Source organism: Anoplolepis gracilipes, chromosome 3, assembly GCF_047496725.1.
Source record: "Anoplolepis gracilipes chromosome 3, ASM4749672v1, whole genome shotgun sequence".
Taxonomy (NCBI): domain Eukaryota; kingdom Metazoa; phylum Arthropoda; class Insecta; order Hymenoptera; family Formicidae; genus Anoplolepis; species Anoplolepis gracilipes.
The window spans coordinates 8,245,098-8,262,667 of NC_132972.1; the positions used below are offsets into that span (position 1 = coordinate 8,245,098).

Here is a 17,570-nt window from a genome sequence, read left to right on the forward strand (position 1 = left end):
ATATATTGAAAAATTACAATACATTTTTTATTTACAAATTTTTTATTATAGTTTTTAATACAATAATAATAATTTACATAAATGTAAATTATTATTATTGTATTAAAAACTATATCTAATCTCTCATATTAATTATAATATTTTATAGAAGTTCTATGACAGCTTTAAGAAGCAAATATAATAGAACTTGAGTATAGTTTTAGTAACGCTAATACTGCCCTAAATGTTTAAAGAATTACGTATAATATATAATATATCTTAGATAAAATATATTAAGAAAAACTTAATAAAAATATAAAAATTTAATAAAAAATAAAAGTTACTAAATAAATAATAAAACTGTCTGACACTATTTTTACAAAACAAGTTTTTAATTTATTTTTTCTCGCTGAATACGAATCCATTTCCAAAATTTGTCCACCACATCAAAATTTTCATAAAAATAAAAAAAAATGGAAAAACGGCAATTTTGAAAGTTTTTATAGCATTATAGCATCAATTTTTTTTTATTTTATCTCATTATTTCCATGCAAAAGTATAAACTTTTAGCCGATTTATTTTTTCTCGCTGAACATAAATCCATTTTCAAAATTTGGGTATCATGTGTAACTGCTAGTTGCAAATTCAGATTTTTTCTTAAAGATAACTATGTGTTTTTTTACACCAATTGATTCGTCTCATTATTCTGTCTTATCATAAAAGTATTAGGGTAAGATAATCGAGCAATGAATATTTTATTTTGAGATATCTTGTATTTTATGTCAAAATATTGCAACTTTGAAGCCTTATAACTCGAAAAGTATTTAATGAAAAAATATTTTATTATAGTGTTTTGGAAAGATAACGATCTCGAGATAAACTACAAGAATATGTAGTGAAAAATAGTAGGTTTCATTTAAGAAATTAAAGATGACCTTTACGTGACCTTCAAACGACTATCCAAGGTCAAACCAATGGCACCATCTTGTGTCCCCCTAGAAACCATACGACTTTTGTCTAAAACATTTTTCGAATTTTCATTATTTTCCGAAATATTTGCCTAGGGAGATTAAAATGAAACACTCTGTATATAAAAACTCAAACTCTGGTTGTTTTTGGGCTCTTTGACGCCATTTTTCTCAAATATTGTGACGTAGTAAACATATTTTGGAAATGGACTCATGTTCAGCAGGAAAAAATAAATCGAAAATGTCTATTCACAGTTGTTTTGTAAAAATAGTGTCAAACAGTGTTATTATTTAGTAATTTTTATTTTTTATTTAAATTTTACAAGTTTTTCTTAATAAATAAAACAATATTTTTTTGTATCTTTTGTTGATAAGTATTCAGAAAAAAATCGATATGGGATTATCTTAAATATTTACAGAAAAGAAAAATAAAAGCTGAAAGCTTACGTTTTCTCGATAAACCAGAAAATAATAGAGTTAAGGAGCTGAAATTTTGAGGAAAATGTTTTTACAGTGAGAAAATGACAGGCCAAATGTTAGTAGAACAGTCGTCACGGGCACTTTTAGTATTCTTATCTAGCTATAGCCTTTTGTCAAACAGTGTAATAAAAGAGATCGAAAAAGATAAATTTTCTGCATAAAATTTGGAATTTGAAATTGAATAAGAAGTTTGCATTAAAAAAAAATACATTTTTTTATATACTATGTAATTTAAATATATATTATTATAAATTTATTTATAAGAAAATTTTAAATTTTAATCAATAGAAAGGTATTAAAAAATTAAATTAAAATTTAATAAAATTTAAATTGTGAGAAAACAATTTTGATTAGTTGGAGTGCGTGACGTCACAGTGCAATAGTTTCAAACGTTTGTTTTCTGTATTCTGTATTGCGACATTCGGACATTCTTGACTCGAGGTACAAAGAAAAACAATTTATTGGGTGTTTTAATTGTTGTACTTTTACAAAACAGGTTTTGTACATGTTACCTTTACCCATTGTCACAATAATTGGATATTTTAATAAATAAAAATAGTGTGTGGTCATTGTATATATTGGTTAAGTTTGAGGAGACGCTATTTTACGCTATTTAGCGCTATTAGAGTCTTCCCGAATGCAAATATTGCACTGTGACGTCACATCGCGTTTGGGAAGACTCGGTCGTTTCCGGATCGTCTTCGACAATTTCAAATAATATAATTTTTATTATTGATTTTCTCGCTTAATTTGCATTAAAAAATTACGAAAAAATAATTACATTTAAAACTATATATAAATTATAAAATGCAATTGTTTTTCAAAATCATGCAAACTCCCTATTACGTCTATGATTCAAACAAAAAGATCAATATTTAACACTGTAAATTTAATTAATTAATTCTTGATTCAAAAATTATAAGATTAAAATTAATTGTTGATGAATCGTTGATTTCTGATCTCCGATAAAACTTTTTTTCTTTATGTATTACAATATTATAGGTCTGTCCCGTCAAACGGATTCCCTTTCGCGTGACAGTTCTTTTGTCCGCAAGAACTCTTTTTCTGCATAGCTAAACTCTCTCCTCCCGTAGTAGAGGTCGTCGAATTTAACATCGATGTTGCATTTGTCGATTGAGTTTCTACAAATCCACCGCAGCCAAATCGCTTTAGTAACATTCGCTTGATTTTCTTTTTCCATACAAATATGATAAAGGTGCAGAGATTCTGTATAATATCCACCAAATTAATAGCATATGAATTGTAAAGTGATATAGTTTGAGACAACCATGAGATTGTCATCATGGACCACTTTATGCCCATCACAATAAACAATAGGATAAATAACTTCAGATATAGATTAAACCTGCAAACAAACATATATATTTAATAATTATTATTATTAATCAAGCTACTTTTAAAAAATAATGGACAAATTCTATTCCAATCCTAAAAAAAAAAAAAAAAAAAAAAAAAGAATTGATATACTTTTTCAGAAATTTTTAAAAAATAAAATGGCGGTATTATATTTTTTTTAATTAAAAAAAAGAAAAAAGAAAAAGTACGGAAAGGGTGCTGCCTACAAATGATCACTTCATTCTTTTATCAAAAATGCAGATCGATTACTGTGATACTATTAGTAGAGATATTGGCAAAAATATTTCAGTATAAATATCATATTAACAAGACATATTGCCAAACATGAATATAAAAATGTCTGAATACAGACCATTTCTTATTGTCATTATATTGTTTGCTCTCGGAATCTGTCAAACGGCGGCCTGTATCCTTTTCGTAGCGCGCGATCTTCACTGCCGTAGAGATGGATAAACAAATGCTACTAATGATGCAAACACTTTTTAACCCATAATAATACAACGCAAACGATCCCTTATCTGTAAATATGATAAATAAAGAATTTTTATACTGTTTTCACAATGTATTAAAATGCGATATTTGTCAGGGACGTCCCCTTACGTGCAAACCAGCAATCTCCTGTGCGAAATTCCGGTCTCAAAATTTCCGGCAAATATTCGGAAAAATAATCCATAATAATAGAGGTAGTAGCGAAGATAAAAGGTAAACCCCACGCATAAATTGCATAAAATACCAATTTGTTTTTTTCTCTTTGCTTGATATTTTTTTGCAACGAAAACAATCCTCTGCAAAAGGCAATTTACACATCATATTTAACCAAAAATAAATAAATAGTGCATAATAAAGAATGTCCCTTTTTATCAAAATTTTCTCGAAAGTTCGTTGTATAAAAATAAATGCATATGATATGATAATTACACGACTTAACTACTATGAAAAATAATATAACATTTGTATAACATTTAAAAATTATCATATATTTACATATCATGTACAGATATGACAATGGCAATCTAAATAGTATTTTAATTGTAAGAGACAAATTTTTAATAAAAAGAATGAAAAATCTATTATTGTCCTTTCAAAATTATCGTGTATTACTTACTTTTTTTTCATAGGTAAAAAAAAAATTAAATATTAGGTTTACAAAGTGTCAAAAAAAATTCAGTTTGTTACGTTATGTATATATCTATCGCGAATTAAATCAGATAATATTTTATAATCTTTATTATTTTTTATAAATATTTCATAATGTTTATTAACCAATATCCTATTTTTATTTTGAAAAATTCAATTTACATAATATAATCAAATAGAAATAAAAATTAATCTATTTGAGGTTTTAAAAATCTTCATACAAATATACATTTTTCAAAAAACTTATAACATGAAACACAACAGAAATTATAATTCTTATCTTTTTATTCCAAACTTATTAATATGAATTGCTTATACTGTCACGCAACAACATACAAAAATTATGTTTGATTAATTCAAAACGTTTTATCATTCCCCGTTTTTGCCTTTATATGTCGGTATAATAAAGAATATGTTTACACATATATTATAGAAAATTATATTGTCACGTCGTGTTGTTCAATATAATCAACTCTATAAAAATAAGTTAAGACAAGGCAAATTAAAGATAAATTATAATATAGAAAAACTTGGCAATTTACCTAAAAGTCCACCACATATCGAAACTCATTATAGTTAGCCACAGAAAGCTTGTCAAAAAACATAAATAGTTGAAGAATGCTGTAAAAAAATGTTATAAATATGTTAATCACTGAACGCGCGTTAAAATGCAGATAAAAAATTTTTTCTAAGTTGCTACGATGTTTTTATTAAAAAAATATATAGTCTAACTTTCCGCACTAAAATTTTATAACGATATTAACATAATATTAGATAAATATGAACTTTGATATTAAATTAAATAATGTTTTAATTCAAGATATTCCCAAAATTTTAAAACACAAAAAATACATTTATTGAGACAAACTTAGATTAAAAAGTTATATGTTAAAGTGCAGTTAAAATTTTAATTTTAATCACTATCAATTCTTGCACTTTTAAGATTTTAATAAATTATGTATTTAAGTTGCTAAAAATATGTACTAGAGTATATTTAACAAATATATTACTAAAAAAATAGAGAACACTTTATAACGCTAAAAATTACTATTTTTAAACTGCTAAAAGTAGGCAAAAAATTACTTTAGACAAAAAATTAAAAAAACATTGAAGTTTTGAAGTTTGAACTTTAATATGCTGTCAATAATTTAAAAAAATTTTTTTATTTTCTTATTTCTGAAAAAATATAGACTTAATCGTATAACTATGCAAAAAAATTGTAGAAAAATTTTTAAAAAGCGTTTTTGTGGACAAAATAGCATTCTAAACCTGACTTAAATTTTTTGAGGAAAATTTTTTCATCCAGCTGCACAGTGTCAAAAATATATAATTTTAGGGACAAAACAATATGTTATTTTTTAAAGAACAAAATAAAATAAAAATTTTTACGAAAAACAATCGACAGCAAATTAAAATTAAAACTTTAAAATTTGGAATACTTTTTACTTTTTTGTCTATTGATTTAGTCTATTGTCGCTGATATTTCGCCAAATTTTATCGTTTTAAAAAGAGCCCAACTTTCAGCGTACAAAAAGTCTATTTTTTTTTTTTAGTAGTATATACACTACTAAAATATACTTTAGTAGTATATACACTACTATATACGCTACACTGATTACATAGTTATATGATTTAGATATACTGTACCGATTGTAAGGCAGATGGGATACTCTACACCATTCGCTTTGACTAGAATATTTACAATATCAATTATATATGCGACAGCCAAGGCACCGCTGTAATTACGTAACATAAAGCCATGTACGTTTTGGAGCGCTGGCAATATGGAATATATCAGAAATATGGACACCAAAAATAGTACAGACACTATATGAAAGCTCACATATATGATTTTTATGCTTTCAATCGACTTAGTGTCTTTACCCGTTACTTCGTCAGCAGTCTTTGAACAAATGGTTACTTCGACCTTATCCCCGTCTATGACAGCGAAACAATATGATGACCATTTGATAAATCTTTTATAATAAGATAAATAAAGAGAACCGTTGGTATAGATCTTAAAATCGTACTGATAACCATACGGCAGCAAGAAGCGATGATCATGTGTTTGACACGGATCGTAGACGCTCATCTGAAACAATTCGTCCACTCTCTTCTCGCTCTGCAACGAATTATTCGTGTATACGTTTGGGAAGGTATATTTAATATTATCCGGAATGCATCTGTCATCTTGATCATCAAGACGATGGCCAAGAGGACAGCAGAGCTTAACGCAATCATCATTTTTGCACATTTCGTATGGAACAATGTTAGTTTCGTTCTTGTCTTTAACATTCATCAAATTTTCATTAATTTCCTTTGCTATAACATTTTCTTTTTGATTGCCATTTGTTGAATTTGTGCGAGGTTCCATCGACATTTGTTTATCATCTTCATGACTCTGCGTGGAAAACGTAACCAAGTCATACTGTACTGACAATGAGTCATTATCTTCACGACTGTTGCTCGTGGAGTTGGTGGAAGATTCAGTCTGTACATCATTGTATTGTATATCGTGCGTACTGTTGGTAGACTTTTTGTACAAATCATATTGCAGCGCTTTCGTTTCGTCATAATTTGTTGTAGAGTCCGCGACTAGCTCGTATTGTATCGTGAAATTTTTATTTTCCTCTGTGTTGCTTATGGAATTTTGGTTTGTTTGCTGGGACTTCGACAACGAAGCAACGACCAATATCAGAAGAAACGAGCAATACCAAAACGTGAAACTTTTTCCACACATTGTCGATCTTTTAACGCATCGAATTTATACCTGGAAAATACATATTTGATTCTCTTCTACGATAATTTTGTATTCAGATATCTAACCCAAGCGATATACGAAAATTCAAAAATACACTAATATAATTATATTAATTATTAATTAATTTACAATGGTGATTCATGACAATTTAATTTTTGTCCAAGTTCTCAAAATTCGAGAAACCTATTGTTAATAATAATAAGCTCTTTGAATGTTAATGTTTTATTTTTTTTAGAACGTGTAGTTTAAAAAATTAATTACTTGAGATGAATGCTTGATTTATATATTAGATTTATCATATATTAGATTTTAGTTATTTAAATATATTTTAAATAAGTAGTATCAAGGCTCTCTGTGTAAATAAGATCAAAAAATAAAAAACAATACATGTAGTAGCAAATTATGTATCGTATAAACGGAATTAGGTAACAATTAAGAATAATAAAATAATAAAATAATAAAATGTGTAGTATGGAGGTCGATCGGTTACTGTCAAATCAAATAATAAAATACGTGTTTACACTGTAAACTGTACACTGTACTACACATTTACTTTAGTCAGATTTTTCGAATACCTGAATAGAATACTGTTACATCGTAAGTAACTATCTAATAATTACTATTGTAAGGATTAGTGATACTGATTGTTTGAAATTATTCTATACGATCACTTATAATATTTCCAGGATTCAACTGGCATTGTAATCGAGTCACTATTCTCGGGATACTAGTTACATTTAGAAAATTATCATCTTGGCTTAACATCTTGAAAAATATTCTTTGAAGACTGTTCAAACACTGCTAATGTTCCATTTATTTATTTTCAGTCATAGTTTTAATATATTTACACTACGACCGACATCCTATTTATTAATTTACGCTGTGGAAGACTCAAATTGAACTCGAAACGTTCGATTTTATTAATTTCTTGCGATTACATTTTTTTGCGATTATATGTTTCGATCTTATTATATATATATTTTTTTGCAATTATATGTTTTTGAAATCATACCAATTCACAACACGTGCATAGATTTTGTCCAATAGTAATATATTAAAATTTGTCATTACATTAAATATTCGATTATATTTACAGATTCAATTATTCTTAATTGTTACCTAATTCCGTTTATACGATACATAATTTTGCTACTGCTTGTATTGTTTTTTATGTTTTGATCTTAAATATATTTTATTTTAGGAGCTTTTAATAGTTTGATAGTATATTTAATACACACACATGTATTTCGATCTTGCCTTGTGTTAATCACGATTATTTATTACCTAAATTTCTGAAGAATATTTATTTTCTATTTTTATAAGCATTGATTTCTTTATGAAAATGCCCATTTTGATATAATCTGCAATTTGAAAAACTCTGATAATAAATAAATAAATCTTAAGTTTAATGTCTATCATATGTAAATTCTAAGTTTTAAATAATTAAAAAAATTAGATATTTTTATTGCTTATTTTTGTTTTTGGATTAGTTGCATAAAAAAATATGAGTTAAGTGTAAATATATAAATAATAAGAAAAAAATTATCATTTTTTCTTAACAAAATTTGATTTGATTAAAGATTGATCCGTCTTTATTCTAACACTGTTATCGTTCATGATTACGATCGATAAATAAGAAGTAATCTCACTACATTTAATGAAACTAATACTGCATCCGGTTTCGAATTCTTTTTCCAAGAGAAGAATGCGCAAGAAACATGCCCGCACAAACCAGAAGATGAGACTACCGAGGACGACGAGTTGTCGATAGCTTTGAGGAAACAGTCTCTACTACTATAAAACCGTACACATATAACTATCATACACACAAGGTAAAGATTCACTCTTCGGCAAAAAATTTCTACTACCTTGATCGATTAAGTAAATAAAAAATCCATTACATAAAATAAACTCTTAACTGCTTTTTAAATATGTAATGCTTGAATGAAAAGGCATTATGTTTTTAAGAATATCATTAGAATGGCAAATATATTGATACGCAACATTCAAGCAACACAAATTTTTAGTTACATTGTTTTTAAATTTATAATGCAGATACTAGATTTTAGTTATTTAAGTATTTAATAGAAATATTTTTTAAAAGAATTAATCAATAATACATGGTTAAAAAAAATTTTATTTGTTCCACTAACAAATTTGTCAATCTTATTCCTTATCTCTGCAAAAAAAACAATACTTGATTGAAAGATGAAATTACATTAAATACATCTGTTCATCGTTATTTGCCAAAACTTGTACTTCATTCCGATAGGTATAGTGATATAGGTATGTTTATTAATATAAGAACCGGTTTAAACTCAATGCTTGTCTCGTAAACAGTTACATCATGACTATTTATTAATTGAAAATTAAAAATAGCGATAGGTGAAATGGCGTTAATACAATTTCATTTCATATTCCAGTCTGATTTTCGATAAAGAAAAGATATCTTTCGCAAAAAAATGCATTTTGAATTTTTTGTAATAATGTGAAACTAATAATGAAAATTAAATTACATTAGGAAAAGTAGTGTATAATTTTGCAATATCATTAATCTCTCAAAGATAAGACAATTACACATGTAGAAAATTCATGTGCATATGTGATTGATTACTTGATTATATACAGTGCGTTAGTTGCAAAACAGATAAAATAGATGCTAGAGTATCTATTTTAAAACATAATGTATATATGCAATTACAAGATAGAATATGTAGCTCAACATATAGTAAATATGATATAAAAACAAAGCAATCAATTTCATCAATATAACACCATAAATCAATTTATTGTGAGACAAAAAATAAAAATTTAATATTAACATTTATATAGATAATGTATAAATAATCTTAAATTTATATAATCTTACAATAATAACATATCACATTAAAATTAAAATAATTAAAATTAAAATTATTTAGATTACAAATAAAATTATTTAGATTACTTGAATTACAAATTTTTTATCACAATCCATGATATAATAAATTAGCTTATTTCGATTTTATATATATATATATAAAATCGAAATAAATATAAAAAATATATATATATAGAGGGTGTCTGATAGCTCGCGCAACACCCTTTAAGGGAAAGTAGAAAGTGTTATTCTGAACAAAAAAGTCCTGTATGATTTTGCGATATGCGCAATAATTATTTAACTATTAATTAAAAACGCTCAGCAAAAGATATTATATATATATATATATATATATATATATATATATATATATATATATATAGTACAAAGTGTCCGGTAATAATCGCCCCACCTCCCTAGGACTAATAGAGCAAATATATATATAGTATATATATATTGGAGGAATTAAAATGGAACACCCTGTATATATATATATTGGAGGAAAAATGTTTGGCGTAATTAAAACACATAATTATGTTAAAGTAAAAATGTGTAACTGCTAGGTGCAAATTCAGATTTTTTTCTTAAAGATAACTATGTGTTTTAATTACGCCACTTGATTCGTCTCATTATTCTGTTAATAATATTCTGCATAAAGGTATTAGGGTAAGATAATCGAAAAATGAATATTTTACGAGATATCTTGTATTTTATGTCAAAATATTGCAACTTTGAAATATTATAACTCGAAAAGTACTTCACGAAAAAACATTTGATTATAGTGTTTTGGAAAGCTCTCAAGATAAGTTACAAGAATATGCAAAAATATATAGAGTGTTCCATTTAAGAAATTCAAAATGATCTTCACGTGACCTTCATGTGACTCTTCAAAGTCAAACTAATGGCACCATCTTATGTGCCTAGAAACCGTACAACTTTTGTCTAAAACATTTTTTCGAATTTTCCATATTTTTCGAGATATTTTACTGGAGGAATTAAAATGGAACACCTTGTATATACACAGGGTGATTCAAAACAACTTGATGTCCTTAAAATGACATATTCTTGAGCAAATTCTGAGACAATTTTTCCTTTTACAAAATTTTGTCTGAAGCTTAGTTTCTGAGTTATAATTGAAAATAGTTAGTTATTTACGAACCCAGTACAACGGGCAAGCAGGAACGGCGCAACGCGTCATGAGACAAATGACACCTCTAGACGACTAATAATATTACACAATAATGATAATTATTATTACACAATATTATCGTTTAAAATTTATTGAACTATTATTGCATTCTATATATACGATATTATACAATATTATTGACCGTAGGGAAGCCATTAGTTTTATGACGCGTTGTGCCGTTTCTGCATGCCCGTTGTATCCGTCTCGTAAATGGCTAACTAATTTCAATTATAACTCAGAAACTAAGCTTTAGATAAAATTTTGTAAAAGGAAAAGTCGTCTTAGAATTCACTCAAGAATATGTCATTTTAAGAACATGAGGTTGAATTACTTTTGATATATACATATAAAATAACAATGATTTACGTTGTAATTTTATATAAACTTTGTAACAGCTATATAAAGTTCTATTAAAAATTAAAAATATTGAATATTGAAAATTTAAAATAACATCAAGCAAGTCAACAATTAACAATATTGTAAAAAAATAAGAGATAATAACAATTTAAGCGACAAAAGGAGCAAATAAGAGCAAAGGCGCGATTATTAGTGTAAATTTTGATACAAATTATTCATAAAATATATATTAATTACAAATTAATGTATACTTTTTGATCGTTTTTTGTTCATCTTCAGTAAAAAAGCTATTGAAATTTTAAAAATGTCATACATATTGTCATACATCATACATAACAAATGGTTAGTTATAAATGAAAAAAATATAAATATTTGCAAATATTCTGCGGAAATTCGAAAAGCGCACTTCCTCTGCTCTTTTTAAAAATAAAACCTAAAAATTGAAATAATATAGATAAATAATCAAGGAACCGATTCACTAAAACCCGCAAATCGTTTGGCCTCTTGGAGCACCACTGACACGTGTGCAGCGGTCGGTGGCTCGACACATACTGATTTCATTTATGGTATCACAATCGATATAACATATGACATTTTTTTTATTTTAAATAAATTTTTTTGCTGAAAATAGACCAAAAACGGTCCGAAACTTTCGTAATTAATGTACACTTTAATTACGAAATAATAATTTGTATTATAACAAAATTTATAATAATTACGGTTTGCTCTTTTTGCTGTTTAGTAATTATTATTATAGAAGTTTATTACTTTTATTAATAAAAAAATACGTATGTAAATCCATGTGGGAATCATGATTATTTAAGCGAGACGGCCTAACAAGGCGTGGTGGCGTCAGGAGGTTTCAAAAGGGAGGGCTATCATAATTAAGTTTGAAGTCGAGACGTACGTACGATAAGGCGATTTGTTGACAATACTCTAACGGATTAACAGTCATTATAGGAATAGTTAATAAACTCGTGTGATAATGATTCGACTTATCACTGCGTCAGTATCTTTTTAATAATCGCTGTTCTATGAACTAAATGCCACATACATAGTTTGAACTGTAAAAAAGCTTCTTAAAGAACGACAAAGAGAGAGAAATACAATTTTAGAAATAGAAGTTAAAGAATAAAAATATTACAAACGAGTAAAGATAACATGCTTCTGCTATAAAGTCCGAAAATCTTAATTATTATTATTTCAGAAGTATTTTTCGCAATGTTTCTCAGATTCCTATGATACCTATTAACAAGACCGTTAAACGGACACAATTAAGTTCTATCTTTTGATACAGAAAAATCGAGAATAGGTTGAATTTTTTTTGGATTCAATTTTTTGGATCAAATTCGTCAATGATAGCCCAAGAATTTAACATCTTTGCAAATAAAATTGTTCTTTTCTCAATTATTAACTTAGTTTCGCAAAGTATTGTACTTCGAAAACTAATGACAATAAGATCATACATTCGTCAAGATTTTGACTAATATATATTAGAGAAAACAGATTTGACGGCTAAAACCATGCACAAAAAAAAAAGACGACTAATATAGAACAGATTAAAGGCCTGGCTAAACCAAGTAGTAGTGTTGCTTGCCCAAAGACGAATAGAATTGAAGAGGAAACTACATCGTCTGTTAAATTAAACATTATAAATCTGAAGAGGAATCAGGAATATCAAATTACGAAGTTGAACTAGCTAGTCCATTCTAAAATTAACTTTTTAAGATGTTGTTTTGAAATATCTATCAACCTTGGAAAGTTAATGGCATGTCATACACATTCTAAGCCATTTTAATAATTTACCTTCGACAACAAATGCGGAATATTTCCAACTATTTTCGTCCATAAGAATTTGAAATAAAGAATCAAAAGTCTCATATCAAAGGTTGAAATAACTTTTGCCTGGTATAATTGCGACAAGATTGATTTTATGTTATGTAGAAGATATGCGGGTTTCTTCATTTGGCGATTAAGAGGTTGATAATTTATACAGGATTTAAAACCATTGGCTTTTGGGCCAACAAGATAAACAAGCCCATTTGTTATTACTCCAAGTAATATAATTTTTCTTTACTAATCTATCTGTCTCTTCGATAATGAATTCATGAATGATTTAAGTGATACAGTTTTTGACGTAAAATCGTCTAATTCAATTATATGTTTAATGAGATTGGTTTCACCAGTAGATTTTTTGCGAAATTTTGTGAATTCGATGAATTAAAAATTCTTTTAATTTTTGAGTCGGATTTATGATAAGAACCTATATAGCTCAATAGGAAAAACAAAATGGCAAGACAATAGAAAGGTGTAATTACTACCGGCTAATTTCCATGTTCTTGAAAATGAATGGATGATTATTTTAAACGTTAGTTCACATCAAGAATTAAACCGCCCGACAATCTTAAGCACGTTATTCATGATTGACATAGCTTTTAGAATATAAAAATAAACAGGGTGTCCCATTTTAATTCCTCCAGTGAAATATCTCGAAAAATATGGAAAATTCGAAAAAATGTTTCAGACAAAAGTTGTACGGTTTCTAGGGGGACATAAGATGATGTCATTAGTTTGACCTTGAAGAGTCACATGAAGGTCACGTAAAGGTCATTTTGAATTTCTTAAGTGAAACACCCTATATATTTTTGCATATTTTTGTAGCTTATCTTGAGAGCTTTCCAAAACACTTTGATAAAATGTTTTTTCATTAAACACTTTTCGAGTTATAAGGCTTCAAAGTTGCAATATTTTGACATAAAATACAAGATGTCTCATAAAATATTCATTTTTCGATTATCTTACCCTAATACTTTTATGCACAGAATAACGAGACAAATCAATTGGCGTAATTAAAACACATAATTATGTTAAAGTAAAAATGTGTAACTGCTAGTTGCAAATTCAGATTTTTTCTTAAAGATAACTATGTGTTTTCTTTATACCAATTGATTCGTCTCATTATTCTGTGCATAAAAGTATTAGGGTAAGATAATCGAGAAATGAATATTTTACGAGATATCTTGTATTTTATGTCAAAATATTGCAACTTTGAAGCCTTATAACTCGAAAAGTGTTTACATTTGATTATAGTGTTTTGGAAAACTCTCGAAGTCAGCTACAAGAATATGTAACAAAAAATAGGGAGTGCAATTTAAAAAAATTGAGGTGACCTTCACGTGACCTTCAAATGACTCTTCAAGGTCAGACCAATGGTACCATCTTATGGTCCCCTCAAAACCATACAACTTTTGGCTGAAACATTTTTCTCTCCCAGGCTTGGTTTTCGAGATATTTGACTGGAAGAATTAAAATGGGACACCCTGTATATCAATCACACAACAGTCGCTCCCTGCTCACTTTTGCTTCTGGATGCACCCACTGAGAGCTCTAAACATCGCGTATATCAATTACAAAACCGGTATCGCTCAAGGTCTTGATAATGGATTGATCGTTAAAACTCGTTCTCGATGAAATGTCAGGTATTTACTCTTGAACCTGGAAATCTCTGACACGATTATAAACTGATTCGCTCAAGAGAGGCCTTTCACTTCCACTATCATTTCGAATTTTTTTCCAGAGACGGAAATTTTGATAGATATCCTCACAGCTTCCGTCGATTCTTTAACTTCACCGTTATAATAAACTCGTCTTTGAGTTAACGATGATTGACGTGCGTTGGTAACCGGAGAGGATTCCAGATTTAAATAAATTACAGTTTGCAGTTTGAGTAATAGTAGTAACGGTGTCAGTGGCGTTAGTTTCTTCCGCAATTGATGACACAGGTATAGAGATTCGTCAGAAGATATTTTTAACTCGTTCTGACTAGCTATTTAGCTTCGTAATTTGACATTTCTGATTCCTGTTCAGATTTCTTTATAATGTTTAATTCAATTGATGATGTAATTTCCTTTTCAATCGTATTTGTCTTTGGGCAAGCAACACTATTACTTGATTTGTCCAGGACTTTAATCTGTTCTATATTAATTATTTTTTGTACATGGCTTTAGCTGTCAATTTTCTTTCTTCTTTCTAATTTAAGTTTTTGGTGTCAATTACTTCAGATGTGCTTATTGCAAGCTTGAGCGTTTTCTTGAGCCTTCAGGCAATTTAAATTATCATGACCAATATCGTGGCAACCGAAACATACAACCTGCCGAGGCATATACCTGATTGGCAGTATAAAAACGCGTAGCACTCCTCGTTTTTCCACAGTTTGTAACAAGACATTTTACTCTGATCTAAGAGTTCCTTTTGGTTGTGAGGTCAGCTTGACTTGTTTATCTCTTATCAAAACGTTCTCAAAAGCTTTTTGCTCAAGATTTTAAACTAAAATTTTAGAGTTCTGAGATATTTCTGACGTTCCTTTGATTTCTTCAAATTTTTTTGTTCTCGATGTTTCTCTTTTAAGTCAACGACTGATTCGCCATAATCATTTTCATCATCGTTATTGCTCGATTCGTCATTTTCTTCTTCGTCGAAATCGAATTGTTTTTGAACATAACTCAGTTCTTTAGTTTGGAACGTGAGTTTTGCAATTCCACGGACCATTTGTATAAATAGTTACATTTGTTGATGTAGTGAAAAAATTCATTATAATTTCTTAACAATAAATTAAAAATTTCAAAAATAAGACACGAAGTAAATTTAGCTAGAATTTGCTTCAATTGCTTTCCAAATTCGGAAGGTCGCTAAATTTGCTGCATTCGCTAAAGGAGTCGTACTCTACGAACAAACTCTGTCAAGCTTTCACCCTTTTCGAGTTTCAAGGCCTGTATTTCAATCTCAATTGTCTTTGGACATAACTCAGTTTTTTAGTTTGAAACGTAGGTTTTGCGATTCCACTTCTTGTAGGGGAACGTGGGGTAGAACAACACCGCGGGGTACAATGGTGCAGAGTCGATATCTTTTTACAGAGATGCTACCATGTCATGAAATATGTTGCAATTATTGCTATTAGGTGTCTCTCTCTGCGTGCTGTTATCAGTGGTCGCAATATTTTTAGTTGAAAGTTATTATAAATTATTTAATGCACTTGCTGTGCTCACCGCGACTGAGTTGTAATTCTTCGATATATTTACATAAGTAAACGATGATAAAATTCTATTTTTTATTACCGTAAATACATTTATGTTTTAAAATGATCTTTTCTTATTAATTTCATACTGTGTCTATGTAAATATTGATTAATTATAATTTTTTATATGATCAAAAGTAAATAAATACGTTTTGAGGCTTAATGAATTAGCCCAAGAAATGTTGTACTTTTCATTTTTACTAGAGAAAGAAAGCGAGTATACATAGATGTGGTCTTTCAAAATTAATACCAAAAATTATTACATTAAAGGATATTTTTCCATGTTTTAAAGAGAAAAATATTTATTATAACAAGAGAATTGTTTTTATTTATTAATTTATAGTTATCATTTAAAAATACAAATCTATATTCTTATGTTCTATATATCATATTATAATATATAACTTTTAAGAAGTTTTAGACATCAATGTTAGTGAAATAAACAAGTTTTGGAGGTAGTCCATTATACCCCGCATGAAAAGCACATCACGAAAATCTAGGCTTTTACTAAATCAATAATCTCGTCTATTTAAACTATTATTTTATAATAAATTTGTGTTTTTCTTATAGTGGATATTCCAAAGAATATTTTTAGTAAAAAAAAGATCGATTTATTTTTTTTTAATTTGTTGAAAACTTGCTCAATGCTTACGTTGGCCGTTCTATTCCACGTTCCCCTATAAATAGTTACATTTGTTGATGTAATGAATAAAATTCATTATAATTTCTTAACAATAAATTAAAAATTTCAATAAAAGGACTCGAGGTAAATTTAGCTAGAATTTGCTTCAATTATTCTCTAAAACATCACTACTCGCCTTTTTAAGTTTTCATTGATAACTAAAAGCTCTTGGAAAATCCTTCCACGTACGTCATTTTTTGTTAACAAGATACCAGGTATACAAGATACAAACAAATTTTTGTATATATCGTTTATATTTAAATAATCTTTAGTATTAACAAAAATTGGTCGGGGTCTTTTTCAGTTTTAGGGAAAGCAATTTTCCATGTACTTATAATTCAGCCAATCTTAAACGCGACAGAATTTTCGTGATTGTCAGCATTCACAAATGAGTACTTGTTTCTATCATAATGATAGTTTGATGGTGCAGCCCTTTTTTGTGTGAACAAATCGTAGGGATTATTTGCGCAAACAAATTTATCATCGTCGCTAGAATCACTGGTTTTCCAAAGTACTCCTTTTTGATGTAATTGATTCTTAATCTTTATGCGGTCAAGCTGGTAAAACGACTTTCCTATTCATGAGACGTGCTAACAAAACAATAATGCCAGTCGTATACGTCACTATACTTTAAATTGCCTCGAGTAATATAAAATAACGTAATGTAAAATCACTATTGCTAACCATTCCGTCTGTGAGCTTAAAT

At 28.0% G+C, this 17,570-nt stretch overlaps 1 protein-coding gene across 5 annotated transcripts; it reads right to left on the reverse strand.

The window, feature by feature from the left end:
• Window positions 1–212: 212 nt before the first annotated feature.
• Window positions 213–11,649, reverse strand: LOC140663408 (G-protein coupled receptor Mth2-like). Of its 5 annotated transcripts, none has more exons than XM_072887532.1 (7): window positions 8,355–8,827; window positions 7,987–8,063; window positions 5,589–6,711; window positions 4,484–4,562; window positions 3,405–3,589; window positions 3,157–3,322; window positions 213–2,793 (listed from the first exon to the last, which is right to left on the reverse strand). In XM_072887532.1, the coding sequence occupies exons 3-7, from the start codon at window positions 6,679–6,681 to the stop codon at window positions 2,424–2,426; spliced, it is 1,893 nt and encodes a 630-aa protein (XP_072743633.1). In that variant the 5' UTR covers window positions 6,682–6,711; window positions 7,987–8,063; window positions 8,355–8,827; the 3' UTR covers window positions 213–2,423. The 5 variants fall into 5 exon arrangements, with proteins under 5 accessions (XP_072743633.1, XP_072743635.1, XP_072743636.1 ...); XM_072887534.1 differs by having other exon boundaries at window positions 7,943–8,063; XM_072887535.1 differs by lacking the exons at window positions 7,987–8,063; window positions 8,355–8,827 and adding an exon at window positions 11,580–11,649.
• Between the last annotated feature and the right edge of the window lie 5,921 nt (window positions 11,650–17,570).

Bases quoted from the DNA above. Each gene is read 5' to 3' on its own strand.
- LOC140663408 (XM_072887535.1), bottom strand. From the start codon at position 6,681: ATGTGTGGAAAAAGTTTCACGTTTTGGTATTGCTCGTTTCTTCTGATA. The intron at 3,323-3,404 runs GTAAGGGGACGT...TCATATTTACAG, and splicing joins AGGAGATTGCTGGTTTGCAC to ATAAGGGATCGTTTGCGTTG. The intron at 2,794-3,156 runs GTCTGTATTCAG...GTTTGTTTGCAG, and splicing joins TATAATGACAATAAGAAATG to GTTTAATCTATATCTGAAGT.